Below are 27388 nucleotides of genomic sequence, written 5' to 3' on the forward strand. Positions count from 1 at the left end.
CCCAGGACCAGCAGCTGGCTAGGAGTCTGCTGTGTGTCCCTTGAAGTAGAGAGAACCATGGGTCCTCTAATGCAGGCCCAGACTGTGGATAAGAGAGATTCACAGAGTTAGAAATCACCATGGATTGCAACGGCCACACTTGGGTATGAGACAGGAGGCCTCGCCCACGCCAACACTGCAGGAAGTATTGAAGGGAAGCAATATGAAGGGGATTTTCAAGTGGGAAAGGTGGGGCACTAAAGTCCATAGGCTCCAGTTCAGTTTGCTAGGCTCAGCCCCAAATGTACCAGATTCCACCCAACATCCACACCTTTGAGCACGGTCCTCCCTGGCTCTGATGACGGTGGCCATATCCCAAAAGTCCCGATTATGTTCTAATTGGATCTTAAACTGTTTCTGACACTCACATTTGTGAATTTCTTTCTTTTTTTTTTTTAGATTTTTTTTTTTTTTTTTTTTTTTTTAGGGAGAGAGAGAGAAAGCACAAGCAGGGGAGTGGCAGGCAGAGGGAGAAGCAGGCTCCTCGCTGAGCAGGGAGCCCAAAGTGGGACTCTATCCCAGGACCCTGGGATCATGATCTGAGCCGAGGGCAGACGCTTAACGACTGAGCCACCCAGGCGTCCCACATTAGTGAATTTCAATCAAGCTTTTCAGGTTTACGAAAATAATTACACTGACTGCAGACATGTCAGTGTAAACCAGTAAATTTCCTCACTTTTCATTTTGCTAATATAAACTGGACAGATAATGCAAATAGGGGCTAGCCTTAGGTGAAATCTTTCAGCTCTCGGCCAAACTTGTTTTCTTCTTCTTCAAGGCAAAGAAACAAGGTTCAGGCCGGGGTAGGTCATCACCAAGCAGAGAATGCTCCCATCACTGAGAAAACATGGCGCTAAGTTGCAAGCCCTGGTCTCCATTTATGAGCTGGGTCACCTTGGGCCACTCACTTAACTTCTCTGAATTTGTTTTCTCATTATTAAATGGGATCTAATAATACCCATCATATAGAGTTTTGTGTGGGTTAAATGAAACAATGTGAATGAAACGGCTCCCACAGTGGTGGAGATTAGGTTATTATTAAAATGTAACATGGCATCTATTTGAAACTTGAAAGTAAACATCAAGAGGACCAGCAATTTACTATTGAAAGCTGATTGAATTTTTAAAAAGAAAAGAAAATATGTTAGCAAAACGGAAGCTAACAAAATGGAATAGATCTCCTTCTTGGAAAATAATGCTTCAGACCCTGTTGTAGGGCAGGCAGTGGCTGGAGGTATCACTCCATCCTGAGGCATCACTGGGCTGCAGTAACTGGTCAGGCCTCAGCTTAGCTCTAAGCCAGGAAAGTAGGTATGGGGATGCAGGATTCAGCCCTCCCACCATTTCCTTTCATTTGCCTGCCCTCGACTTCTGTCAGACCTGGTGTTGGACTCCTGGATATGGGGCCGTGTGCTAACTTGCAATAAATAGACTAAAAGGGGGGAACTTTGCAACTAAGCCAAGTCAAACACCACGGTGAAAACCTATCCTGAGTTGCCCTGAGGTATTTCCAAAAGCAAAGCGAACATTATAAATGAGCAGCATGCTCTAATTCCCCGCCTCGGGGGAAACCAGCAAAGGAAGACAGGTAGACTCTGTTTGCAGCTGGGGCAGGCTATAGGCTCAGCCCCACCCATGGGGTCAGTCCAGAGACCCCCCCCTAGATTTTCTCCACTGGCCACCTGATTTTGTGAGACTGTCGCTCTGCACCAGAAGACTATGGCAGCCCTTGAAGTGACTGGTCACCTAGGAAGCAATAAATCATTTTTGGCTTTGCCTTAACTGAGTTCTAATAAGTCACTAGTTTGTCCTTGAATCTGCTAGTGTATGTAAAATCAATATTTGTTGTCTACATGTCTAGATCCGTGATCCTCAACTTTACCATGCATAAGAATCACCTGGATTGGGCTGGGGCTGACGTAAAAACATCAATTCCCAGACCCACCTCCTGAAATCCTGATTCAGTAGGTCCGGATCAGGTCTCTGGAACCTACCTTTGAACAAACAGCCCTGCAGATGCTAACACAGGCAAACCTCAGGTCCACCTTTAGAAGCTCAAAACACATATAAAACAGCTTGATTTTATCCCCAATCGTGCTGTGTTAACATCCTAAACTGACTCAATCCCTAATGAGTAATTCTTTCTAGGAACCCAGGCCCATAAAGCAAAATGGCTGCATTCTTACACGTTTGAAGGGGAAAACTTATCGAGTGTTCTCAGTGCCTGGATTGTGCTGTGAGGGCAGAAACAGACATATCACAGTCTCAGCCTTCAAAAAACCTAAAATCTAGCTGGGGTGATGGCTTTTGAGTGGAACACCAGCGAACTGGAGAGTCAGTGAGTGATTCAGGGATGGAGGGACCTCCACCATATCATTGCTCCTGGGTTCCGGAAACAGAGGCTATGTCAGTGCAGCCCTAATGTGCCTGGGAGAGATGTCAGGGGATCCCACTCCATGCACCAAGCATGAAGTGAGACCTACTGTGCACCAGCGACACAGCAGACAGAAGCTCACAGTGAGAGTGGGGAGGAACAGCTTGAAGGAGGGAGAAGAGCCATCAGACCCGTGGCCATAGGGCAGAGAGATGCTCAGGTGAGTGGGAACACGTAGACAGTAGGGTGAGGCACCTTATGGGGCAGGGAGGGGTGTTGAAAATGCAGGTAGAGGAGTTTGGTCCTAATGAAGAGGTAGAGGGGGAATGGATTTCTTAGTTGGGGCCTAATGTTCAGAGAAGGGCTGCAAGGCTGGGAGCTTCCACGGATGAATTCCCTGGGACTCCACGGTTGAACTCGATGGACCCCATGGAGTTCTGGGGACTTCAGTGTCTGGAGAATGAGGGTATGCTGGCTTGAACAGTGTCCCCCTCCCCAAACTCATGTCCTTCCTAGGTCCTCAGAATGTGACCTTATCTGGAAATAGGGCCATTGCAGATGTAATTAGTAGAGTTAAGACAAGATCATACCCGAGGAAGGTGGCCTCTTAATCCAATATGACTGGTGTCCTTCTAAGAACAGGAGAAAAGACACAGACACAGAGGGATGATGAGAGAAGCAGAGATTGGGGTGATGCGTCTGCAACCCAAGGAGGGCCAGTGATTGAGGGCAACCACCAGAATCCAGAAGAAGGGCCCGAACAGACTCTGCCTCCAAGCCCCCAGGAAGAATCAGACTGCTGACACCTTGATTTTGGACTTGTAAGCCTCCTCAAGTGTGAGAGAGTAAGTTTCGGCTGTTTGAAGCCTCGCAGATTGCGGGTATTTGTTCTGGCAGCCCCAGGAAGCCAGGAAGGGGGGGTCGGGGAGGGCTTGAGGAAGGAGAGGTGAGGACACATCCCTCGGGAGTGAAGGACGGCTGGGCAGTGGCAGAGTTAGCTGAGGAGGGGCTTTCACCTCAAGGAACCCGGCAGGCACCCGTGCCTCCCTCCAGCCCTGTCCACAGAAGACAGGGGGCAAAGTCCTCCTCTGAGGAGGAAGCCTGCAGATGGGGCGGCTCCCCTCCCTCAGCACCCCTGCACATCTTCCTATTTCCTGTTCCACATATTTCCTAAACAGATATCACAGTAGCCACATGCTTAGTAAAGGTTTCTGAGCCTCCTCCGGAAATTAAAGGATTTTTCTGGTTATTGAATGTGTACCAAATGATTGTTAAGAGCAGGTCTTGTTTTTCCATTTAAGTATTGGGTCGTTTCAAAGAGAAAACACAATGCCCCCATTTTCCTCACTAAATTATAGCCCTGGACTTCCCCCCTATAAATTCAAAATTGGAGAAGGCTGAGGGCAGAATGGCCCCATTCACACAAAAACTCCAAAGGCTAGTTTCCCGTGAGTTGCGGGCTTCAGGGCTCCCCCCCACCCCAGCCCGTGTGTGAAGTCACTTACGGCTTGCCATCATTGCTATCATGTCTCTCTGTCCCCTGCCTTCTGTGAAATTTCCTAAAAGCAAACACACAGAGGTTGCTCTTTTGTCATATCAGGATGGCTCATGCACATGGGCAGAAACTGCAAATTGGTTAAAAAAAAAGCTGCCTCACCCAGACAGCAGGATTGCAGAAGGACACCCCTGTCTGGGTGGCTGAGTTAAAAAAAAAAAAAAAATTCAGTGCTGAGTGAGCCACTTAGGAGGGAAGGACGTGACCCCGGGGCAGGGAACGGGGCTGGGCTGGCGGAGCCCTGGTTGGGTTTCAGCTCCCACGGGGCCCCCATTGGCACAGAGCCAACGCAGCTCCTGTGGGCGCAGCAAGCCCGGTCCTATTCCAGAAGCAGCGACCCTTTGGTCATCTCTTCCTTGGAGCTCAAGGACTCTGCTAAATGCGCTCGCACCCTCCTGGGGGCTGCCTTACGTGCACGTCTTGCCGGCCGCTGTCAGTCTTCTCCAGTCGCGGCCCATCCTCGTAACACAGTTGTTGAACTTAAATGCACGTATCTCATCGGAGCCTGGAAACCTTATTCTGTTCCACCAACCCGCCGCCATCCCAGCAGCTTCTCCCATCCGCTGTCCTCCTGGTCTTTGACAACTAAATCCAGACAGGAGATGTAAGACAAAATTCTGGGTAGAAGGCAACGCCCGCGCATTTCATCCTCCGGGACCAGAGAAAAGGCATGATTATTGTCATGTCCCTTTTTTCCTTCACGCTCCCCTCATCCTTGTCCTGGTGCACAAAGCCATCCCCTCCTTGTCAACAATGTCACCACCAGGGGTTGGGACCAAAGACTGACCGCCGTGGAGCTCCACTGCGTCCCTCCCTTTGCTTCAGTGCTACCCTGAAGGCGGCAAAGGAAATGAAACCACCAGCCCCTCGAGGCCGCCCCAGCGCTCGCACCCCTGGAATCACAGGGAAGTCGCTGGCCACAGATCTGGGGTGCGGCTCGTAACTCAGCCCTTGCAGGGTGGCTAAGAGGTGGTGGAGGTGTCTGGAGGTGGTGTCCGGAGGTGGTGGGGACCCTGGTGGCGGCAGTGAAGGTGACAGATGTGACCTGCACGGGGGAACAAAGTCTCGGTTACACGATGATGAAATAAGGAGTGATTTCTCGGCCTCGTTCCGGCTTCCCGGGGCTCAGGGCAGGCCTTTAAGATGATTTATGTGAAGGCTTTGAAGTTAGGTACTTCCACAGCTCTCGCCGGGGCCTGCTTGAGTTTGCTGAAAGATAGGAGTTATTGGAGATATGAAAGATCAATCTGATGGAAGAGAAAAGAAAACAGACTCGGAGCTGCTTCCTTTGGGGAAGCAAAGAAAGCCCGTGTGCCCTGCATCTCTTTCCTTCCTCCGCCTGGCCTGCCCCTCCAGCCGTGGGAGGGAGTCCCGCGGGAGTGGGGAGCGTTTGCTCCTAGGCTCCAGACCAGGTGACTTACAGCAGGAAGGGGGAGCAAGGGATGCTTCCAAGATGCCCTGCCACCTCCTGTGCCCTGAGTGCCCCGCCTGGTGCTAAATCTAGAGGAGTCTGTCCTCAGGAGAAAGGCTTTTAAAGCCACTTAGATTGAACACAGTCCTTCAGAAACCTCGATTTTGATGATGTGAGTTTTTTTCTTTTCTTTTCTTTTTCTTTTTTTTTTTTTTTAGCTTCCTGGGACTGCCAGAACCAAGTGCCACAGATTGAGTGATTTAAAACAACTGAAATTTATTCTCTTACAGTTCTGGAGGCTAAAAGTCCAAAATTAAGTTGTCAGCAGGGCCGCGTGCTCTCTGAAGGCTCTAGGGGAGGCTCCTTCCCTGCCTCTTCTAGCTCCTAACCATTGCAGCAGACCTGGCATCCCTTGGCGTGTGGCTGCACCACCCCGGGCTCTGCCCCTGGCTTCACATGGTCTTCCCTCTGTGTCTCCTTTTTGGGGAAGGACACCAGCCAGATTGGATCAGAGCCCACCCATATGACTTCGTTTTGCCTTATTTACCTCTTTAAAGATGCTGTCTCCAATTATATAGTCACATTCTGAGGTCCTGGCGGCTAGGACTTCAACAGAGGGATTTGGCAGCCAGTGCCCAAGGAAGCTCACAGTCCCCATGAGGAGGTGACATAAATCCCATCCAGTCCTGCACTGGCCTCTCCTACCAGGAAGCTCTGCTGGTCCTGGTACTGACAGGTACCCACTCAGGGAAGCATGGGCTGGGTCTGCCTTCTGGGCATCCAGCTGATGTCCTTGCTGAAGACAAGACTGAGGGACCAGGCTTAGGGGCTGTCACGTGTGACCAAGCCACTTTGGAGATTCCCCAGTGTGTGGTGGGATGCCCACTCCATCCCTGGCTAAGGTGGGCTCCTTAGAGCCATTGGCTCCCAGCCAGGCTTTGGCTACATGTTCTACCTGCTTTGGGGACATGTGAGGATCCCCAGGTCACCTGAAGGCCTCAGGAGATGAAGGGAGCCAGGAATCCTGACTTGAGCTCACTCACCCCACCTTCCTGTGACCTTGATTCACTCCCTGACACCCACACATCCCCATGTTGGGATGGGGTTATCTCCTCCAAGGATCCAAACAGGGAGCAGAAGAAAAGCCCATTTTCTTTGGGCTCCCCCCAGAACATCAATTTGGGGGAGATGGTGCAAACATATGTGACCACCAGCTTCCCCTTCCTTGGTCTCCCTTCTCCTCCTTGTCCACCAGAGCCGGAAAGAACTGAGCTTCCCCTGTTCCTCGGGGCAGAAACTTGCATGCAGTGTCCTGAGCTTTCTAGATTATAAGAGTTTCAGAGATCGAATCTCTAGGCCTCGATCTTCATATAGTGATAGGAGCTAAAGGAATTTCTAAAATTATCTCTTGCCAATCAATGCCTGACTTTCAAGAACACTGTCTTGCTGAGAACGTAAAAACGTATATTGAATATCAGAAGCGGAAAACCTAGTCTCTTGCTAGTTCTTCTCCATGCCGTGCCTTCCAGGGCAGCCAGAAGAGCAGCCCTCTCTACCTGCAGACCCTCCAACTCGGCCAGGGCTCCTAGGGTGCCCCACCACTGTGGAGCTGGCCTCGAGACCAGAGCCTCCCACCCCCGGCTTGCTCTAGAGCTGCCTCCTTTCCTCCTCGGGGCCTAGGAGCATCTAGTGGCCAGCCAGTGATCTCCTCTCGGGTAGCAAGAAAAAAACCAGCTAACCAGAAAACTGGCTCAACATGGATTCTTTCAAGATCAGTTCTTCTTACTCTTGGACCTCAGCTCCTAACTTCAGGGCCAAGAATTTGACAAGTTCTTCCTGGTTCTAATATGCCCCATCTCTCCCAGCCTAAACAGCTCCCAGCAGAAAGGGGGGCTGTATGCATTTTCTGTAACTGCCATAATAAATCACCACGAACCAGGAGGCCCCCAAACAACAGAACTTGATTCTCTAATAGTTCTGGAGGCCAGAAGAGTGAAATCAAGATGTCATCAGGGCCATGTTCCCTGAACGCTCCAAAGGGTGTAAAAAAGCTCCTTTTTTAGCTCTTCCAGTCTCTGGAGGCTCTTGGCGCCCCTTGGCATTCCTCGGTTTGTGGCTGAATCACCCCAATCTCTGCCTTATCTTTACATGGCATTCTTCTCCCCTGTGTTTCTCTTCTCCTCTTTTAGGGAGAAGCCATTAGAATAGGGCCCATCCTAATCTAGTATGACCTCATCTTAATTATATCTACAAAGACCTTGCTTCCAAATAAGGTCACAAATAAGGTTCCAGGTGGACATGAGTTTTGGGGTGAGGGGACACTATTCAACCCACTACAGGAACACATGGGTCAATGCTTCCTAATATTGTTCTCACTCTGGTGGTGAAACCCCAAGCACAGAGTGGGTGTTCAGGAAAAGAAAGGTGCCTATCCGTTCTCCCAAAATGTACCATACTTATTTGAAAGCTGTACAGGTTTTCATAATAGCTTCACACATGCCTTCCAAAGGTGGCAATTCCTGCAAATATTGGCCTGAAGTGTTTGCTCCAGGCTCCCCCACGCTCCCCCTTTCTGAAACAGCCCCCCCCTTCCCATGGTCATTTGTGCCCATTTGCCTATTTGTTTATACCCTTTCTTGTTCCAAAAAGGATTTCAGGCAGATGGTTTTTATTACCGGGCTAAATGAACACAGCAAGATCCTGTAGCAAAGACAGTGTTCTCTGCAAACATAAATTTCCATGAAACCAACATGAAAAAACCCAAAAGCACTTGGAAATTAAAATGATGGTGTTAAGTTTGACATCGGGCTCCTTTCTTATTTTCGTTGACTCTCTGAAACATATTACATTCCTCGCTGCTCTGCTTTTGCAAGCTTTGTGTGTTCTTTCTTGTTTTCTGGTTAACCTCTTTATGGAAGGGGCCTCTGGTCAGGAAGGGAGATTTTGGGTTATTAAGAGCTGAAGGTAGAGATTCAAGTGCCTCATTTTAGGGCACAAACTTTAGAAAGGAGAATGAGTGAAATCCATCAGGGCACAAACATCACTCTGTGCTTATCAAATTGAATATTGAGAGCATTCCTGTCCCTTTGGAAAAGGGCCTGATGGTGTCTGAGTGTGTCTTGAGAGCCTGACTTTCTCATCCACATGCTGCCTGATCTGTGGCAACTGAGATATTTTGAAATGGTTTCAAGCTGGGACCCAGCAAAGTTGCCATGAACATTAGCCAGGATTGGAATGGAGAGCAAGGCCTTTCTGAAAATCGTGCTTGAGACCCGTTCTTGTTCACTCAACAAATCTTGATGGAGTATTCGGTGCCCGCCTGCAGAGCTCCACCCTGAACCCACTTTGCTCATCACCACTGCCTTTTCCGATGGCTTGAGGGGGGGCTGGCGACTCCGGCCTGGCAGCCTGCGGAGGAAGGAACTTAAGCTTGGATTGGAGGCCCCAATTTTTCTATAACCAGCTGTGAGGACTGGACGAGACGCCTAAACTTGATAACAGATGCCTCACAGAGTCGTCTGTAGGGTTAGATAATAGTCTGCAAGCACTCAGTAAATTAGAAGGCGTAGGAAACCCAGAGGTGTGGCACCCAGCATCAGCCGACTGTGTGTGGAGCGGGTAGCAATTAGGAGGAGTCCAGCGCAAGCGAGGTCTTTGTTCGGAATGGCAGGTGGATGACCCGGCAGTCTTCACTGAGCCCACCTGGCGCTACACTGCCCACCAGGTCCTGCAATGGGGGGCATGGCCGCCTCTTCCCGTGGTAGCAGCCCACCTGCGCCAGGCTGAGTAGGCCTTCCCACGGTGCCCCCTTGAGAAAAGGAGGGCTCACTGCAGGAAGGCCACTGTTTCCTGGCCTTAAATCCTCTGAGATAGTCTTCCGTCCTCCCAGGTGGGCCAGGGTCTGGATTTGCCATTTGGCTCTCGGAATTATCTAGAATAGAGTTAAGAGGACGGTGTTGTCTCGGTTAATAGTTGAGAACATTTATTCCAATGAAACCCCTTTCACATAAACTAATGAACTACTGTTAAGACCTCACTGGGTGGGGTGGCCCCACTCAGAATGGCTAAGATAAGACACACATCTTACATGTATGGGTGAGCACGTCTTTTATTGTGGTAAAATACACATAACATCAAATTTACCATTTTAATCATTTTTAAGGGGACAGTTCAGTGGCATTAAGTACATTCACATTATTATGCAACCATCACCGCCAACCGTCTCCAGAACTTGTTCAGCATCCCAAACAGAAACTCTGTGCCCATTAAATACTAACTCCCCATTGCCCCTCCCCAGCCCCCCGTAACCACCATTCTGCTTTCTGTCTCTATGAATCAGACTCCTCTAGGGACCTCATATAAGGAGAATCATGTAATATTTGACTCCTGTGACTGGCTTATCTCACTGAGCATAATGTCTTCAAGGTTCACCCATGTTGTAGTGTATGTCACAATTTTATTCCTTTAAAAACATAATTTCTTTGGTGGTCACTACATATCAGATGATCTCTGGGCACTTTGGCTGTGAAGTTCCTGCTATCTCTCTCATCCAACAGGTTAAATCTTCCTGTGTCCAGAGTACAAAAGAGCCATTAGCAAATATAGGATCATGTTGAAATGTGTGTTGCTGAGATCATGGGCAGCTACATTATGGGCACCAGATAAATAAAAGTGAGGTCATGTCTCACAAATGTGTTGTTTAAATTTCAGAAACTTCCCATTTCATACCAAGTGACCAGCATTAGCCAACATAGTTATATTCAGACAGCACCAAAGAAGCCCTGCTTGAACTAAAATCTACCTCATCTTCCAGGATAAAAGCATAAACAGGATCCTATTTAATTCATTTCCCCAGGGTCTTCCCTGTTAAATACATTTGCCATGAGTTCACTTGTCTATTCTCTACTTGGAAATGTCCCCACTAAGCAAAATTGTTTCTGATGCTCTTTCTAGGTAGACTACAAAGCACTATTAACCCTAGCTATTTCTGAAGGATTCTTTCAAGAAAAGGGCAAATATTGTGATTCACAGTTGATGGAAAATGAAGGGTTCTCCCGATAATTACTTGGTTTGCCTGCATTGTCACTTTGTTGTTATTTAACTCAGGATGAGAGGGTGTCCTGAGGCAGCCAAGGGGGAAGCTTCAGAAAACAAAGGAACACGTAAGATGAGGAAGGCATCTTGCTTTTGCTCTGTATTTGGAAATGAACTTGACTGATACGGCATCTTCTGCTCTATCAATTTAACCTGCATTCAAGTATCAGTGCTGCCAGCTGAGATTTCCTGGTCCTGACGAAAATCACAGTCTCATTCCACATCGCAGAATAGTACTAAGTAACTGGTGAGCCACAGATATCACCAGCTGTGATGGGTTGAATTCTGTCCCCCAGATAGGTTCAAGTCCTAATTCTGGTACCTGTGAAGGTGACCTTATTTGGAAATAGGGTCTTTGCAGATACACTCAGGTTAAGATGAGGTCATTGGGCCCTCATTCAATATGTCTGGTGTCCTCATAAGAGGAAAATGCCACGTGAAGAGAGGGACACAGAGGGAAGAAGCCATGTAAAGACAGAAGCAGAGACTGGAGTAATAGAAGCTGCAAGCAGAGGAGGGCTGAGGATGGGGAGCCACCACTGGAAGCTGGAAGAGGCAAGGAGGGATCCTCCCTAGACACTCACAGGGAGCATGGCCCTGCTGCCATCTTGATTTTGGACTCTTCCAGAACTGAGAGAATACATTCCTACTGTCTTAAGCCACCCAGTTTGTGGTACATTGTTACAGCAGCCCCAAGAAACGAATACACTGGCCAAGCGTCCAGGCTACTTACTTGGCGAAAAAGTAGTAATCCTCCAGTCTGATTTTGCAAGTCACCCTTCATGTCAGAAAAGTACGATCTTAAACCCAAAAATACAGGGTTTTCAGATCCAGCCCTGAACGGACATTTACACTTAAATGATCAGATTCTCACCCTCCTCCTGTCTCACTTGTCTCGGGGCAGTTCTAGGGTATTTCCCTAAAGAAAATATCTTTTCTTCCAAAGGGCACCAGGGCCCCCAATTCTAAATGTAGGCTGTGGCTGAGCATGGATGGCCTGGCGTGCCCCACCCTCCTCCCTGGGAAGGACCAGCAAGTCCCCAGTCATCCTCAGTAAAGAGACCAGATGCTCAGTCCTCTGATGGATACACAGATGCGCACCTGTCCCTGCCCCCTCAGCCCACTGTGGGGTGCTGATGGCTGTGAGCCTGGTTGCTTCATTGTTGCAGTTGAGCTTCTCTTCATGCCTGAGTCAAGAGCAGGCAGGGAAGGCGCCTCCTCCACCATGCAGGTCCCTCCACAGTTTACACCATCGTCTGTGCCAGGACCCCCAAACCAGCTCCTTACCCACCTGGTGCCCACAAGAGCCCTCTCTGTGAAGGAGCAGCAAAAACTCTCCTTCGCCGACAGGACCGTGGCAGCTGCCAGCTGAATTCGGGGATGTGATTTATATATGAGCCCCGGCACTGAGGCCAATCTGCCTGGGTTCAAGTCCTGCCTCTGCCACTTCGAGCTGGATGACCTCGGGCAGGTCATTTATCTTCTTGGAGCCTCCATTTCCCCATCCATAAAATGGTGTTAATACTAATGCCTAAAGCAAAGGGCTATTGTAAGGGTTAAGTTAGTAAATATATGTAATGTGCTTAAAACCACAACGAGCACACAATGAGTGCTATGTTAGTGTTCAGTATCGTTTTATTATTGTTACTACTAATACGAGGAATCCACCAAGGTCAGGCCTCTGCCAAGTTAAAATGAAATCTGGAAAAAGGGTTTCCATGGGAGTCTAGTGGCTTCAACTGGATATGCTGTCAATAAACTGAGCAAGTTAAAGCTTGCAATGGCCTTTAGCCCAAGAAGAGAGCTAAGAGTCTGCCAACTGCAGACTCAAGTTGCCTGCTTGTGTGTCACTCAAATCAAAAGGAGCCCAAAACAGAAACCCCAAACCACAGGCCCACTGCATATATAACCTCCCTTTCATTATATTGTTCGTTCAACAAACTTTTTACCAACTTCTTAATGTGTGTCAGACCCTAGCCTAGATCTATGAGAAATCAGAAAATGAATCAAGCTTCAAACATCAGTTGAGAGACTAAAGGTTAAATATTCATTCATCCATCTGTTCATCTGTCCGTCCATCCATCCATCCATGCATCTGTCCATCCATCTAATCTGAAGTATCTACTGGCTTCTATCATATCCACAAGGACAGAAGTCATCATAATTCAATGGAATGATTTTAGGGGTATTAGAAAATGCTCAAGACCTTCTTCTCCTCAATCCTCCTTTGTACCCTGACTGGTGTTTGAAATTTCACTATTAAATCTTTATCCTTTAGACTTAAAAATACCTCCTGGGTGGGATAAAATGTTAAGCTATTATGAGTCATTTGCACCTGAGAGCTTAAAAAAGGACCCAAGGGTGGACTTTGATGGCAGGTAGGAGAAACGATGATGAGGGTCCTGGGTGGGAAAGGAGCCCTGGAGCCCCCAAGCCTAACCTCCCTGTCTGCCAATGGTCCTTCATGCAGCTGGCTCTGTGTGCCTGCAACCCCCACACCCCGAGGGGGCAGGAGCAGTGTCTGTCTTGCTCACCAAGCACGCTGTTGCTCACACATGCTGGAGTTCTATAAATCAATCAATCAATCAATAATTGTTGAACCTGTGTCTTTGCCCTCTGGCCCAGGAGAGGCTCATTTGTCCGTCAGGAGCCATGGGCCAGAGCCATGGGCCTGGGAGCTTTCACACTTCAGCCCAGAACAGGAATGAATTGTTCCAGAGAAAATCAAGATTAAAAAAGGTTTAACAAAAGTCTACAAAACATAACATTATGTCCATTTTGTTCATGGTTAAATGTAGTATTTATAAAAATATCATAATCTTCTCAAACTATTTGGAGTTCACATTTTGTCTGTCTCTGCAGGATTTCCCAAAAAGACACAACCTGTGCCAAGAAATCAAAGGCAGTTGTAAATTAAATGTGATTACTTGTAGCCAAATCACCCCCAAAGACAAAAGGATAAAAATCATCCCCCCAAATTCCCAGCATAAAATTACAGATCGTGCAGGTGCATTTTACTATAGATGATATTTACTGAATAGAAGAGGCTCTGGACCTATGATGGCTCTGAAGTAAAGATGATTTTGTTTACAACAGTTACTTCTAGAGAAGAGATTTAAAAAAGAAGCTGCGTGGATTTGGTTGTGGGTCAATCCTCCATCAGTAATATCTAACAGATACTTCTGAACTTTCCAAGCTCCCGGCACTTCCACAAGATGCCCCCTCTGCCGTCACCTTCCTATTGCCAGTGACACAGAGGACAAATTCTGGTCCATGCTCAGAGCCCTTTGCCCACCGCTGAGCTCCTTCATTGTCATTAAGCACCAACCAAAGCCATGCAGATCGAGGACTGCAGTGAAGAGAACACAGAAGCCCAAGTCCCCGCCCTTGGAGCATCGTGATGGAATCAATGAGAAAGGGACAGACACATGAGTCAAGTTAAATTGTGACTCTCAGCAATTCTGTATCCCAGAATGCCCAGAATGTGCTGGAGGCATTCCCAGCACAGCCCCGTTCCCTCGGCCACCCTCGGGTGCTGTCCTACCTTTCAGAACTAGTCCTATCAGGTTCTCCAACAAACTTCTCGTGCCTCCCAAGAAAGCCACCTTCTTCTTGTGGCACTGGCTTCACATTTCCCCTTGTCCCTTATCTATGACTCATAGCAAACCGTCCCTCCTTCCACGCAGCGCCCTACAACCCACCCAGTTCCATGCTCTACCAACAGACATCACCTAACTGCCCGCATCTGCAACTGTAGCCACAAAATAGAACGCAGTTGCATGTTGGTCAAAATTCAATGGCTTGTGTCCAGAGCATAGCAGCCTGCAAGTTGAGAAACTCTTGAGTTGCTCAATTTGATAAAAGTCCCAAGCAGCGTGGGGACGAATGCCAGGTGAGCGGCTCAGGGGAGGGTGAGAGGTCAGGGCCACAGGAGGGGATGGATCATGGGCAAGCATCAGGCTCTTTGCAGGGGAGCCACGCGTGAGGACGCAGAGGACGAGTGCACAGCCGACGGGCCCCGTGCGGGGAGTGGGCTGGGCTGACGGCGGACGGCCTTTGGCACTGGGCTGGGCAGTCAAGGCTTTATCCTGGCAGCCCTGGAGAGTCACCGGAGGGTGTTTGAGGGAGGAGATGACTATGTTCAGATGTATCAGGCACTTTTCCAAAGTGCAGAAATGACATATCTGGTTGGTCCTGAATGTCTGCCTTGGCTCGGCTGCCTCCCACCACGCACAGGGCAGTTAACCATTCAACCCATAGCACATGTGCCCACGCAGGCCCTTCTCAAACGGCAAGGTAATACTTTTCTCTCAGATACTCTGGCCTTGAAGCTTCCAGTTGGTAGAAGAGGGAAGACAGGAGGGTGGCAGTGTCCCCGAGAAATCCTTGTTTCACACAGGCTGGCCCCCAGCCAGGCACTGGCACAGCCCCACCGACGAGGGACCTGATGAAGCGGACGGGACTCGGGGCCTCTGCATGTGAGTTTGGGGTGAGGCTATGAGTCGGGAGGGTTTGGGGTTGACAGTCATTTGTCTGGGGGCTGTGAGGCCCCGCCGACCAGAGCCGTGGGCAGGCAAGGGTTCTCTCGGTGACGGGCAATATCCCCCTGTAGAAAGGCAGCTGCAGGGGGCCTGGGGGCCCCTAGGGGGACCCCTGCAGCCGGGTGTGAGGGCAGCTGGGTTCCTAATGAGCCCAGGAAGGTCAAGACCCCGTTCCTGAGTGTTTGCGCAGAACCCTTTCATCACTGGCTGGCCCTGGTCAGGGGGCAAGGACTCAGTCTGTTGAGTGTTCCAAGGTGGCGTCAGCTTGAGCTCACTGTCGCTGACCCTCTGCACTGTGACTGGCTTGTTTCTCCTGCAAAGAGGGCCAGGCAGAGCGTCCGGAGTTTCCAGACGTGGGAGCCTTATCCTCCCCACAACCCACACCCCTCCCTGCCAACACACACAGACACACACACACACACACACACACAAGCACACACGCACGCACACATGGGAGAAGGGGCAGGAAAGTTACAGATCTCTCTTAATAAGGGTAAAACGGGGGAAATTCCATGCAATCTGATCCATGAGTTAATCCTTCAACTACCTTGAACCCCACATCGCCAACAGCTGCCATGGTCTTCCCAGGATGGGCGGTCTTCCCGAGGCCTGCTGGGAGGGCCACAGGCAAAGTAGAAAGGGATCTGGGATTAGCGCCCTGACAGGGTCCTCAAACGTGGAGTCACTCAGGACACTGGCTTTTGGCTGCACGTTCCCACCGAGAGATTTAATTCCTGCAGTTTTCAAGGCCCAAAATCTTTTAATCGCTCAATTTCGTTTTGAAGTCTTGGGAAACCAGAGAAAAGCCCCATTGCTGCATTCTCCAGCGACTCAGCACCAGGTCTGGGCTCAGCCCGGGTGTCCGGGCTGGCTTGGATGGAGTCAGGAATGGATTTATCCATATATCTTCAGTGGCACAGGCCTTGCATTCATTGAGTGTCCTGACTGCACTTACAGGTTTTTACATATATTATCTCAGCATCTTCTAGACAGTTCTGGGAAGCAGCTGTTACGATGTAGATAGCCAGGTGAGTCATGTAAGGCTGAGCTGTTTGCTCAAATTAGCGATACTTGAAGTCGGCCTCCACTCTTATCTGGCACCATCTGTTCGGCAAAAATCTTACTGAGTTTTACTTACCTACATCTATAATGGGACCAATGCTTTTCAACCTGTATAAAAAAAATAAATAGGGAAGAAACACAGATTCTTCCTTTGGTGCTATGAAAATGTTACTATAAATACTTGTTTTCCAGTAATTTTTTAAGATAAAAATCAATACAATTGAGTGTCAATTCTTGTCTTTGAAAAAACCATTCCCTCACTTCTATCAGGGAATATCTTCCATTACACAGAACAAGAAGTCTAAGCCTGTTTTCAAGGCTTCTTCCGACATCTTTTTTTAAAATGCAGACTGTCCATCTTGCCAGTTCAGGAGTGAGTCTTGGAGCTTTTAAACTCAAACATTCCTCCCTCCAGCTGATCTTCATATGCCTCACACTGTTTGCGGGACGAATGGCCGCCAGGGCCACAGGCTTTTCCCGGGGCTGCCAACAGCAATAACACACCGGGATTTTTCCACTGGGGGGCCGGCCGTGTGCTGGGAGGGTGCCCGGGGCTTGTTCTCAGAGGGCTCCCGTGGGGGGACTCTGGAAGGAACAAGGAGTAGCTGGGACTCTGGTGCCTCACCACTTCTCGCTAGGGGCTGGGGGCCCTGCCAGAGTGTGGGGGCTTGGAGCAGAGTCTCCAAGAAGAAGCAAGCCACCCAGAGGCAGCTAGCTGTTCCCTCCTAGACTTGGACCGTGCACACCGAACGCCACGCACACCTACAGCCTCCTTGGAACAAGAGGAAAGTGAAGACAGATTTAAAACGACAGGTCTGTTTCCATTGGAGGCCACTCTTGGGCACAGGAGATCAGCAATAGCTTTGTTTTCCAAAGGCTCCTCCTTTGGCAGGTGTTTACAGAGGCATCTGGGCTACACTTAAATGAGGAAAAAATAAACATATGAAACTGTATTTTTTTATTCTGCAGAACACTGCAGAAGTGTCTCCTGCTCCTTTCAACATCTCAACGAGATGTACTCGGGTTTTTAAGGGAGGAAAAATCCCAACATCCAGTTCCTGGCTCCATCCATAACCAGTAGGACAGGCTGCAAGGGCCTGCAACTGCCAGGTCCCACAGGACCCCACCCTCAGGAGAGCCCCATGCTTGTTTGATGCACCGCATTAGCTTATATTTCGTTCATCTTGAAATTCTCAATGATTTTTGAACAAGGGGCCCCACATTTTCATTTTGCCCTGGCTTCTGCAAATGATGTAGCCCATCCTGAGAACGGGCAAAGGTAAACCATGGTGACCCGTACTCTTCAGAGAAAATGCACAACATGGCCCTTTGTATATGTCTGAAGACCAAGCTAGAAACGCCATGCTCTATTTCATCTGCGAGGCTTTTGCCTTTATGAAGACTTCTGTAATCTGAAATTTCACACCTGACCCAATTAATTCTAAACTTCTTAAACGTTTTAAAAGCACATACCTGGAATTATCGCTGGTCTCCCTCCAAGGGCTGAGCCAGTCATATCCTTACCAATGTGAGTGTTGTTCTTTGGGGCCAGGGACAGGAGGAGATTTGTTTTCAGGGGCCATCCAGGAAAATATAAAGGCCCTATAGGGTAACTTCTTGGCTAAGATTAATACATGAGGTGGGCTGAGTGCCCAGGAGGGGCTGGGGTCCCAGAAAAAGGACTGGGGTAGTAAGAACAAATTCTTGGGGGTGCTGGGAGGGCATCTGATTGTCTAAGTCCTCAAAAGAATGTTCTGGGTTCATATGCCCTATCCTGGTCCTCTCTTGAACCCATTACAATCATTTCATCAAAACTGTGCTTACCAGGGTCTGACGTTTCCTTCATGTTGCTAAATTCAACAATCATTTCTCAGTACTCAGATTACTTGATTTGTCTGATGACTTGACATGGCGTATCACCCTCTCCAATGTGGATCTTTGTCCTCACTCACTACTCGGGGTTGCCTCCTCTCTTGTGGCCACTCCTGTGTCCCAAGCTACTGTCTCCTCCTCATCACCCAATCTCCGATGTTGGAGGGCTCCTGGAGTCACTGGGCAGGCTCTGGGGCTCGCATCCAGTCTCAGGGCTCTTAATCCCAGGTCTATGCTGTTGTGTCTCAAATGGACTTCTCCAGTCCACTCTCCTCCTGAACTCTGCATGTCTACATCTAACCATGAGTGTCCCCACCTGGGCAGTGATAGCCGTCTCAAACTCAACATGTTCAAAACAAAACTCTTTTCTGCCCCTCACCCTCCAAACCTACCCACCTCCTACTGTCTTTACCTTCTCAATAAATGGCAACTGCATTCTTTGAGCTGCCCAAGCAGAATCCCTGGGGCTGTGTTTAACACCTGTCTCTCACACCCCACAGCTAACCTGTCAGTGAACCTTGTCAGCCTCACTGACCTCTTTTCAGCACTCACCTTTGTCCCTGCTAGCATTGCCTACCTGGATGATCACAGGAGTCTCCACTGGTCTTCCTGATTCAGCCCAAGTGTGACCTTGGACAAGTTACTTAAACTCTCTAAGCCTCAGTTTCCCTATCTGTAAATGAGGACAACATGCTCATCATAGATTTCTTAAAGGATTAAATAAGCTAATGCCAACAGACGAACTTAGCATATGTTTGGCATATTGCAAACACTCAGTACATTTAGCTGTGATTGCTTTTACTCTTATCATTAATAACCAACAGCTTCTGTGCACTTGGGCTCGAAAAGCTAAATTTACAGAGAATGAACATTAAACATAATTTTTAACTGTATTTTATTTAGCATTAATAAATCTCAGTCATAGGTTTTCATTTGACACCACATGTTTTATCACTACAATATATTCCCAGTTCAGTTTCACAAGCTTACAACATTCATAGAAGAGTTACCTTATTCATGGAGGTTTCCAACCCAGCTAGGACAATGTCCCGTTGCTTGTTTTCATTTCTGTTTTGACATTAAGTCCCAAAAGGAGGTCCCACTGAGCTTTACTGGATTTCCACAGGAAAGCCTGGCAGCATGGGATCAGTGGATTTATACACTTTTCCAGTCTGGAGAGGTTGAGTTATTTGATTGCTGTATGGGTTACTTACTGTAGTTGGCACTTGCTCTTGAATTTCCACAACTACAGTCTTACAAATTCTTCCTTCTCCATGTTCTCTAACCTCTCCTTAGATTCTGTCCTCTCTATACTTTGGGACATAAAGTTAACTACTATCTTGTTGTTTTTCATGACAAATGTGAAGTCATCAGACTATGCTCAATGCCTGTTCTGGGAAGGATCTCATACTCAGACACGAGTGCTTTTTTCCTACAACTCCCCATGCTGCCATTCAGCTAGTCCCTTGTATTGATTTCCTAGGGCTGCTGTAACAAAGTCCTGGGTGGCTTAAAAAACAGGAACTTACTCTCTTACAATTCTGGAGACAGGAGTCTAAAATCAAGGAGTCACCAGGGTTGGTTCCTTCTGAGGACTGTGAGGAAAACTGTTCCATGCCTCTCTCCCGGCTGCTGAGAGTTGCTGGCAAATCTTAGCATTTCTTGGCTTGAAGACACATCATTGCAACATCTGTCTCCTCGGTCGCATGGTATCCTCCCTATTTCTCCGTGTCTTCACAAGGCCATCTTCTTATAAGAATACCAGTCTTATTGGTTTAGGGGCCTATCCTCCTCCAGTATGACCTCATCTTAACTAATTATGTCTGCAACAACCTTATTTCCAAATAAAGTCACATTCTGAGGCACTAGATATTAGGACTTACACATTATCTTCTTGGGTGGGGGGCATAATTCAGCCCATAACATCCCTTACATAAAACTTTCCCTTAGAATATTTTAACTATGAATCATCTAATCATCATTTAACACTTTAGACAATACCCATGTCTTTTTACTTTTTTTTTTTTAAGATTTATTTATTTATCTGAGAGAGAGAGAGTACACAGGCACACAAGTTGGGGGAGGGATGAGGGAGAGAATCTCAAGCAGACTCCCCACTGGGCACCGAGCCCAACCCGGGGCTCAATCTCAGCAACCCTGAGATCATGACCTGAGCCAAAACCAAGAGTTGGACACAACCGAATGAGCCACCCAGGCGCCCCATACTTTTTCATATTTTTCTTGTGTAACAGGTTTTTATTCACCTATACCTTGAAAAATGAAAAACAACAACATAGCAAATCTAGACAACTATCTTGTCAGGAAAAACAGCTATGCAAAGGCAGCAGTGTATTTTATTAAATGAAATCCAATAATTTCCTTTAGAAATATTTATCTGCCGTATTTGTAATGGTTTCTAATGAAGTCTGGTGAGTTGCAATTAGAGAGATAATGCCTCCTGAGAAATGGCTTGGAATTTTTATAGCTGTGGTTACTTGAAGTTTTTGCTAAATCAATAAATTGTTCAGTCTCGCTGAGTTGAAAATGGTCTCTGCAAGCATCTAACCACATAGCCCTGGTTTTCATTTGTATTAACCCAGGCTTCTCCCCAAACCAGTCCTTGTTATGAAAGATAGATTTTTCTTTAGTCATCCAAAAGAGAGGGGAAAATTTTAATCTATAAATTGTCATGTCTATATGATGTGGGCAAGATATTTCACATTGATATCCCTGAATAACATGGGCAAGCTCTAACCACCATGATAGTAATAAGTTAGTCATACAATTATTCTGTCTCTGGCTGTCACAGAAAGACTGCAGTTCTTCTGCAACATGTGTAGATGGCAGAGAAGTCCTCATAAATTTAAAATACAGATGCCTGCCAGTCTGAAAACTAACCCAAGGAAAGTTACAGAACGTTTGGAATGGTAATGAAGGAAACTTCATTCTTAGAGCCAAAAACCCCATGGTATGGCCCATCCTGAATGAATATGAAATGGTTTTTCCAAAATATTATTTGATCACTTTCTCATGATTCTTATATATTTGTGTAAGAAGATGTACTATAATCGTACCTCCAGAGTATACCTAAGCGTCTAGGAAAGTGATCCATTTCCTTTGTACATTAATAAGAAACAGTGTCCAACATGTACCTTGGAAATACTAGTTGGAGTTATTTCATTTGGACATAGCATAAAAGTCATTTCTTTTTTCATGTTAGTTTTGCTAGTTTATCTCATTAAGGTGAGTCCAAATCTCCCTTGAGTTTATTCTTAGTTCCCAAGGTGTGACATTTGTGAAATATCTAAGCAACAATGAAGAGCCAGTCCAACTGGAGCAACAAGAAGAACAGACAGGTTTTTTGAACCAGACATTCTCTTGAATTGCTGAACGTCAAAGTTGAAACAACTCTGCATTCTTACAAGGTCCAAGGACCATTTTCCTTTAAAGGCAGCCCTTCCTTTTCCTTGATAAGCTCTAGGAAACCAGGTTGTATGCTGTCTCCACTATGGATCTAACACCACGTCAGGAGCCCTTGGGGCAGATGTGTGTATGATGGCTCATTCCGAGATGGCTCTAAATGGCTCTAATCTGCTCCCACTGAAAATTGGCTGAGTGGGGGCCGAACCTTCCAACTCTTACCTTAGACAGGAGTGTCCAGGGGATTCAGGGTAAAGAAATTCCCACATGCCTGGCTGTGCCCTCCTTCCCCACAGCCCCCACGACAGGTCTGACATGCCCTTCAGCAGTGTGGGTGGGGAAGGGCCAGCCAGCCATGTGTGCCCAGAGGTGAGCTACTCGTAATGGGATTGAGTTTTCAAGGGGTGAGGTAGGTGACAGCTACAGGTAGCCAAAGGTGAGACTTCTGAGGGACGGGGACATCGTGTGACCCAAACGTCCTACTGGCCTCACACCTGCATGCCTCCAGGCAGTCTGGATGGGGGGGTGGGGGAGACCTGAGCTCACACTCCACCAAATGAAGAATGAACTAGATGTGCCCAGGACATCTTTTATTGGACAGTAAAAAAGTAGGAGCAGGGGGCTGGGTAAACAATGTCTCAGTCCCTTGCCCCCACCAGGCTATCTCCAGTAGCCACTGCTGTTGAAATGACACTTAACCGGGAGACAGCTGGAGTCCAGGTAGGCTGGGAGGTTGAACACAATGGAGAGACTCCACCATGTGTTGAGGGTTTCTGCTTTTTTTTTTTTTTTATTTTTTCTTTCCTTAAAAAAAAAAAAAAAAAAAAAAGTAGCTCATAGACAACAGAGGAAGGAGCAACATAAAAGTTCATATGGAAAAAAACCCTCAACTTTCAGATCTCGTGCTCATAAAACCAGATCCAGTTTGAGGGGCTGACAGAGCCCTGGTGTTTTTCACAGCTGACCTTTATGGATTTTCATGATATTTTATAGCCCTGGGGCTTTCTGAGACTCTGATGGGGGCAAAACCTACATCCTGCAGGCCTTCCTATCTGTGCTCATTCAGCCTCCCAAAAATCAAATTGTTTGGTTTTGCTTTTTGTAGCAACTCTAGCTCATCATTGCGCCCTTAAACTTTTAAGGGACTTAAATCCTCTCAGCTTGCTTGCCAAAGTGATTTGACTTCAAGTTGTTCCCTGGAAAAGTCAAGAGAGGATGTCTCTAGACGAGTAAGTAAGTTTAGGAACTGCTACACAGACTTTTCTGGGAGGTTCACAATGCGCACCTGCATATTACCAGCAGTGAGAAGGCCTGCAGTTACCAGCTCTTCTCAAACCCACCTGATATCTACACTCCTCACACAAGATATCCTGCAAACACAGCATTGCAGAAACATTCCTTGAGAAACACCATCCTAAATCCTGCTCGCGCACACAACTAAGCCACGTATTGCCCACCCAGGAGTGTGCTTTGGGGGCTTTGTGAACCCCAGTGCAAGACCCAACATTCATTCCTGGAATGCGTTATCTTGTTACGCTCAGCCCCACCCACCCAGCCTGTCAAGGTCTTTTTGGAACTTGATTCTTAGAACCATATTTGTCTTGGACTCACGTCTCCCTAGCTAATGTTTCCACACACACGTCTGCAGGAAAAGAGTAGCCCATAGGTGAAGCAGTTGCAGCTCTTCAACACGGCTGGTTCATTGAATCCTGCATGCACTGCCCCTCTTGGGAGGCATGCTTGGCCAAGATCCTTCCGGAGTATCAAGGATGAATTTTATGTGGTTTCCAAGGAGATGCATTCATTTGAAGTTGTTTTTCCACCGAACAGCCCCAAAGTGAAAAGTGGTTTCGGGGAAGCTGAATTATGACCTAATGTCAGTAGCAGCTGCTGGTAACTACAAGGAAGGGGTGGGAGAGCTGGTGGCTGGGAGTTGGGGGCTCATTAACACCCACTTCTGAAATTAGTAAATCCTTCTAGTACAAGTTTAAAAATCGGAATCTAATGGTTTCTAAAATTAGCAGTCATGGCTCTCCATAAATATTTAGACCTCCAATAAACTTCTGGTCCACTTCCCTAGACTAATGGGGTCAAGCAGGCTTAGCTTTTAAGCCACATTCTTGAGGATCAGTGTACTTAATGACTGACCTTGACAAACAAAAGCTTTGAGAAGCCTCAGAATGCCCTGGACCAGGGACAGCCTGCGTGGCCATCAGCCTGGGGACAGCGTCGAGGCAGGACTGGAAGCATTCCAAAGGCCATCTGGAAAAGTCTGCAGCCTCTGGGCTACCTAGAGGAACCAACTGTCCAGGTTGGCCTGGGACTATCCCGATTTCACACTGAAAGCCTCCCAGTCTCCAGCAAACTGGAACGGCTGGTCACCTTGGCCACCTGGACCACTGCAAAAGGCCTGAGACCAATGTTCTGGGACGTCTTTGGGGAGAAGAGTCAACTCTCCAGAAGGCACAGATGATACCCTCCCCCCACCCACTGTGGTCTTCACACCAGTGTCACTCCTATTTACTTGAGAAAGGTAGCGGTTGAAGGAGGAATTAAACCACAGAAAAGACCAGCCTGGCCAGGCATGGAACTTCATCCCCTGCACCCAGTTTCCGCGTGTGTAAAACAGGATGAACAGTTGCTGCACCCCTGGGTTACTAGGGGGAATAAACTGGCATTATGTCCAAGAAGCGCCCGGCATCGCTTACACGCCTAGAAATTGGTGCTTTGGGTGTCAGCTCTGCTAGGGTGCTCAGCGCACTGGGGGGTCACTGAAGCAGCCCTGGCCCACACATCAAAGCGACCTCTGGGTGGGCCCCATCTCTTCCCCGGCAGTGACTGCAGGACAGCCGGCCCTGCTCTGGGCAACAGGGACTCCCAGGGTCCCCCCACCCCGAGCCCAGCACCTGCACAGAGAGGGCACTTGCTGAGTGGAGGGAAAAATCGTTCGTGGGGAGATAAGGTGCAGGTGGCCAGTGTGCAGTGTGTGTGAAAAACACTGTGTCCTGAACAAATCATCCTTTAAAATGCCTGTGCAAACCCTAATATTGTCCCCACTGCCAGAGGACTGCATGTCCTGTTTGGCACCACAGTGTTTTGCTGTCCCCTAGTTTTGCTTATTAACCCTCACAGAGCTAGGAATCGTTAACCAGCACAGAGCTAGGAATTACCTACAAGGCTAAGACATGTCAGCCCAGTACGTAGTTTTAAATCCAGCAAGATGATGGTACAGGCCCCCAGTGGAAACGTCACGTGTTTGTTACTAACCAAATCCTGTACTGTAATTGAGTAGGGGATTTCTTCACCAGGGACCCGGGGTTCAAGACCGTCGCAGTGAGCGTCTGCATGGCCTGGGTGGGAGAGGCCCTGCCAGCCCACACTTTGCTCCCTGCAGCCTTCCCACGCTTAACTGAGATGAAGGAAGGAGTAGGTTTTGCCTACTGGGTTCTTCCTTGGTTCGGGATGCTGAAGCGACTTGTCATCAGCAGAGAAGCGTCCCTTTTCTCCCTTCAGGACGAGGAGACACTTTGGGGCCATGGAGTCTAGCTCCCTCATGTTAGAGAAGGAAGCTGAGCCCAGAGAGACACCCCGAGAGTCACCCAGCCGGTGGGGGTGGCCACATGGATTGGTACCCTGCCCCAGGCAAGAAAGAGGAGCCTGTGGGCCTCACTGGGGTATTTCTGCTCACCCGCCCACCTTCCTTCCTCCCTTACTCTTGCCTCGCATCCTTTCCCCTGCTTCTCTCCTTCCTCCCTTCTAACGTTTCCTGAGTGTCCCCTATTTGTCTGTCACTACAGAGGTGCTGGGTCCTTGCACCCCAAAAGTGTGCTGGATTTTGCCATGGTTAGAATTTTTTAAACCTCTGAAATGGCTCCGCATTCCTGTCTCTCTGAAAGGCAGGTAGCAGTACCTGATTCACAACAAGTCCACCCCTCTGCAGAGAAGTGTGAGGGGAGGTGGCCTGCCCGGAGGGGGTGGTCGCTGATTTGTGGTCTGAGCCCCAGCACCTCAGGCGCTGGTGACCTTGGCCGTTCCTGGCCCCTGGCATCCGTTGGGCAATCTCTAAGTTCACATCCAGCTCCAGGACTCTGGAAGAAAGCATGAGACCTGCTTGTGGCTGCTAAATCTCTCCCTTCCTGAGAGCACAGGGAAGTCTCCCACTTTCCGAAGTCATTTCATCCTGACGGGCAAGCCGAGGCTAATTTCTAAGTCAGGGGTAGCACACACCTTAACTCTTGTCAGTCCATGCGTTGGTTTAACAACTGAAGTGATTACTGACCAAACGGAACGCAATGAGATGCAAATGCAGCAGAAGTGTTTCAGGGTTGACATAAGGTAGAACTTCCCACACGTGCTTGCTCAGTGCTGACAGATCAGAAGCGGGGGCCGTGGACTGCCCTTCCCTGGGGTCCTTGGGAAGCCCCGGCCAGCCAGATTTCTGCCGTCATCCCTTCCCCTCTGGCCTTCCCGGGAAAACTGTCTTAGACGGGCAGCTTACTCTTTCACCCAATGAAGTCGCAGAAACTATTTTTAAAAATATGTTAATTGTCATACCAACCGCCTATGGAAAACTCAGTTTTGGCAGCAGAAAGAAATGCATCAAGATAATCTTTAACCCATTTCCTCTCTCTCCCCCCGCCCCACCTCCCGGCTTCATTAGGACTCCGGCGGGCGCCTGAGCGAGCCCGGCAGCCGGCCACCGGGGCCATGGCCAGCACGGCCGTGCAGCTGCTGGGCTTCCTGCTCAGCTTCCTGGGCCTGGTGGGCACGCTGATCACCACCATCCTGCCGCACTGGCGCCGCACGGCGCACGTGGGCACCAACATCCTGACGGCCGTGTCCTACCTGAAGGGGCTGTGGATGGAGTGCGTGTGGCACAGCACGGGCATCTACCAGTGCCAGATCTACCGCTCGCTGTTGGCGCTGCCCCGGGACCTGCAGGCGGCCCGCGCGCTCATGGTCATCTCGTGTCTGCTGTCGGGCGTGGCCTGCGCCTGCGCCGTCGTGGGCATGAAGTGCACGCGCTGCGCCAAGGGCACACCTGCCAAGACCACGTTCGCCGTGCTGGGCGGCGTGCTCTTCCTCCTGGCCGGCCTGCTGTGCATGGTGGCGGTCTCCTGGACCACCAACGACGTGGTGCAGAACTTCTACAACCCGCTGCTGCCCAGCGGCATGAAGTTCGAGATCGGGCAGGCCCTGTACCTCGGCTTCATCTCCTCGTCCCTGTCGCTCATCGGTGGCACACTGCTCTGCCTCTCCTGCCAGGACGAAGGGCCCGCCAGACCCTACCAGGCCCAGCCCAGGGCCACCACGGCCACCACCGCACCCGCCTACCGGCCTCCCGCCGCCTTCAAGGACAACCGGGCCCCCTCGGCCACCTCGGCCTCACTCAGCGGGTACAGACTGAACGACTATGTGTGAGTGCCCAGGACCTGTCCCTCCCCCGAGCGCACAGACGCAGCAGGACCCGGACTCGCACCGATGGCGGGGCCCGGCACAAAGTTGACTCCTGGGCTACTTACTTGTGTCCAGAGGAATAATGTGAACAGGAGGGAGTGGTTTTAGAACACAGGGAAGGAGGAAGAAATAAGAGAAGGGGAGAAAAGCTCTATATACCAAAGACTTCATCCTTTCTGGTTTTTTATTTATTATATGTATTTATGTGGGTGATTTAATAACAGCTGAACGAAAAGCAACTTGGGAGTTTGGTCTTTAGGGTTTGTTTGCAATACAGGAATAAACCTTTTGGATGTGGTTGTTAATGAAATGGACAGTATCGTTTTCTGTTTCCAGTCTATTCTGTCGGCTGAGGTCTTGGAACCACAGCACACTGTCAGGGCCCCACGTTGCAAAGCAATGGGGACACCCCGGAAGTGGCCCCAACCCACACATGATGGGAAAATCAGAGGAGGGCCAGGCTGATATTCATCTAAAAGCTGCTTGAGCAACACTACCAAAAACAGTCACTCCAGCTTAAGCGAGAGGCAGGGCAGGCAGTACAGGTCTTCCTAGGGGGAAAG

General features: G+C 48.8%; 1 protein-coding gene across 1 annotated transcript; it reads left to right on the plus strand.

The window, feature by feature from the left end:
- The first annotated feature begins 14283 nt into the window (after positions 1–14283).
- CLDN14 (claudin 14) lies at positions 14284–27096 on the plus strand. The gene is made up of 3 exons (XM_025867554.2): positions 14284–14365; positions 14873–14951; positions 26029–27096. Exon 3 carries the CDS (start codon positions 26076–26078, stop codon positions 26787–26789), a length of 714 nt encoding a protein of 237 aa, XP_025723339.1. The 5' UTR covers positions 14284–14365; positions 14873–14951; positions 26029–26075; the 3' UTR covers positions 26790–27096.
- Positions 27097–27388: the final 292 nt, after the last annotated feature.

This window comes from Callorhinus ursinus, unplaced genomic scaffold (genome assembly GCF_003265705.2).
Source record: "Callorhinus ursinus isolate GAN/ISIS: 27379988/994484 unplaced genomic scaffold, GSC_fseal_2.0 scaffold1, whole genome shotgun sequence".
NCBI classification, from domain to species: Eukaryota; Metazoa; Chordata; class Mammalia; order Carnivora; family Otariidae; genus Callorhinus; species Callorhinus ursinus.

Bases quoted from the DNA above. Each gene is read 5' to 3' on its own strand.
- CLDN14 (XM_025867554.2), top strand. From the start codon at position 26,076: ATGGCCAGCACGGCCGTGCAGCTGCTGGGCTTCCTGCTCAGCTTCCTG.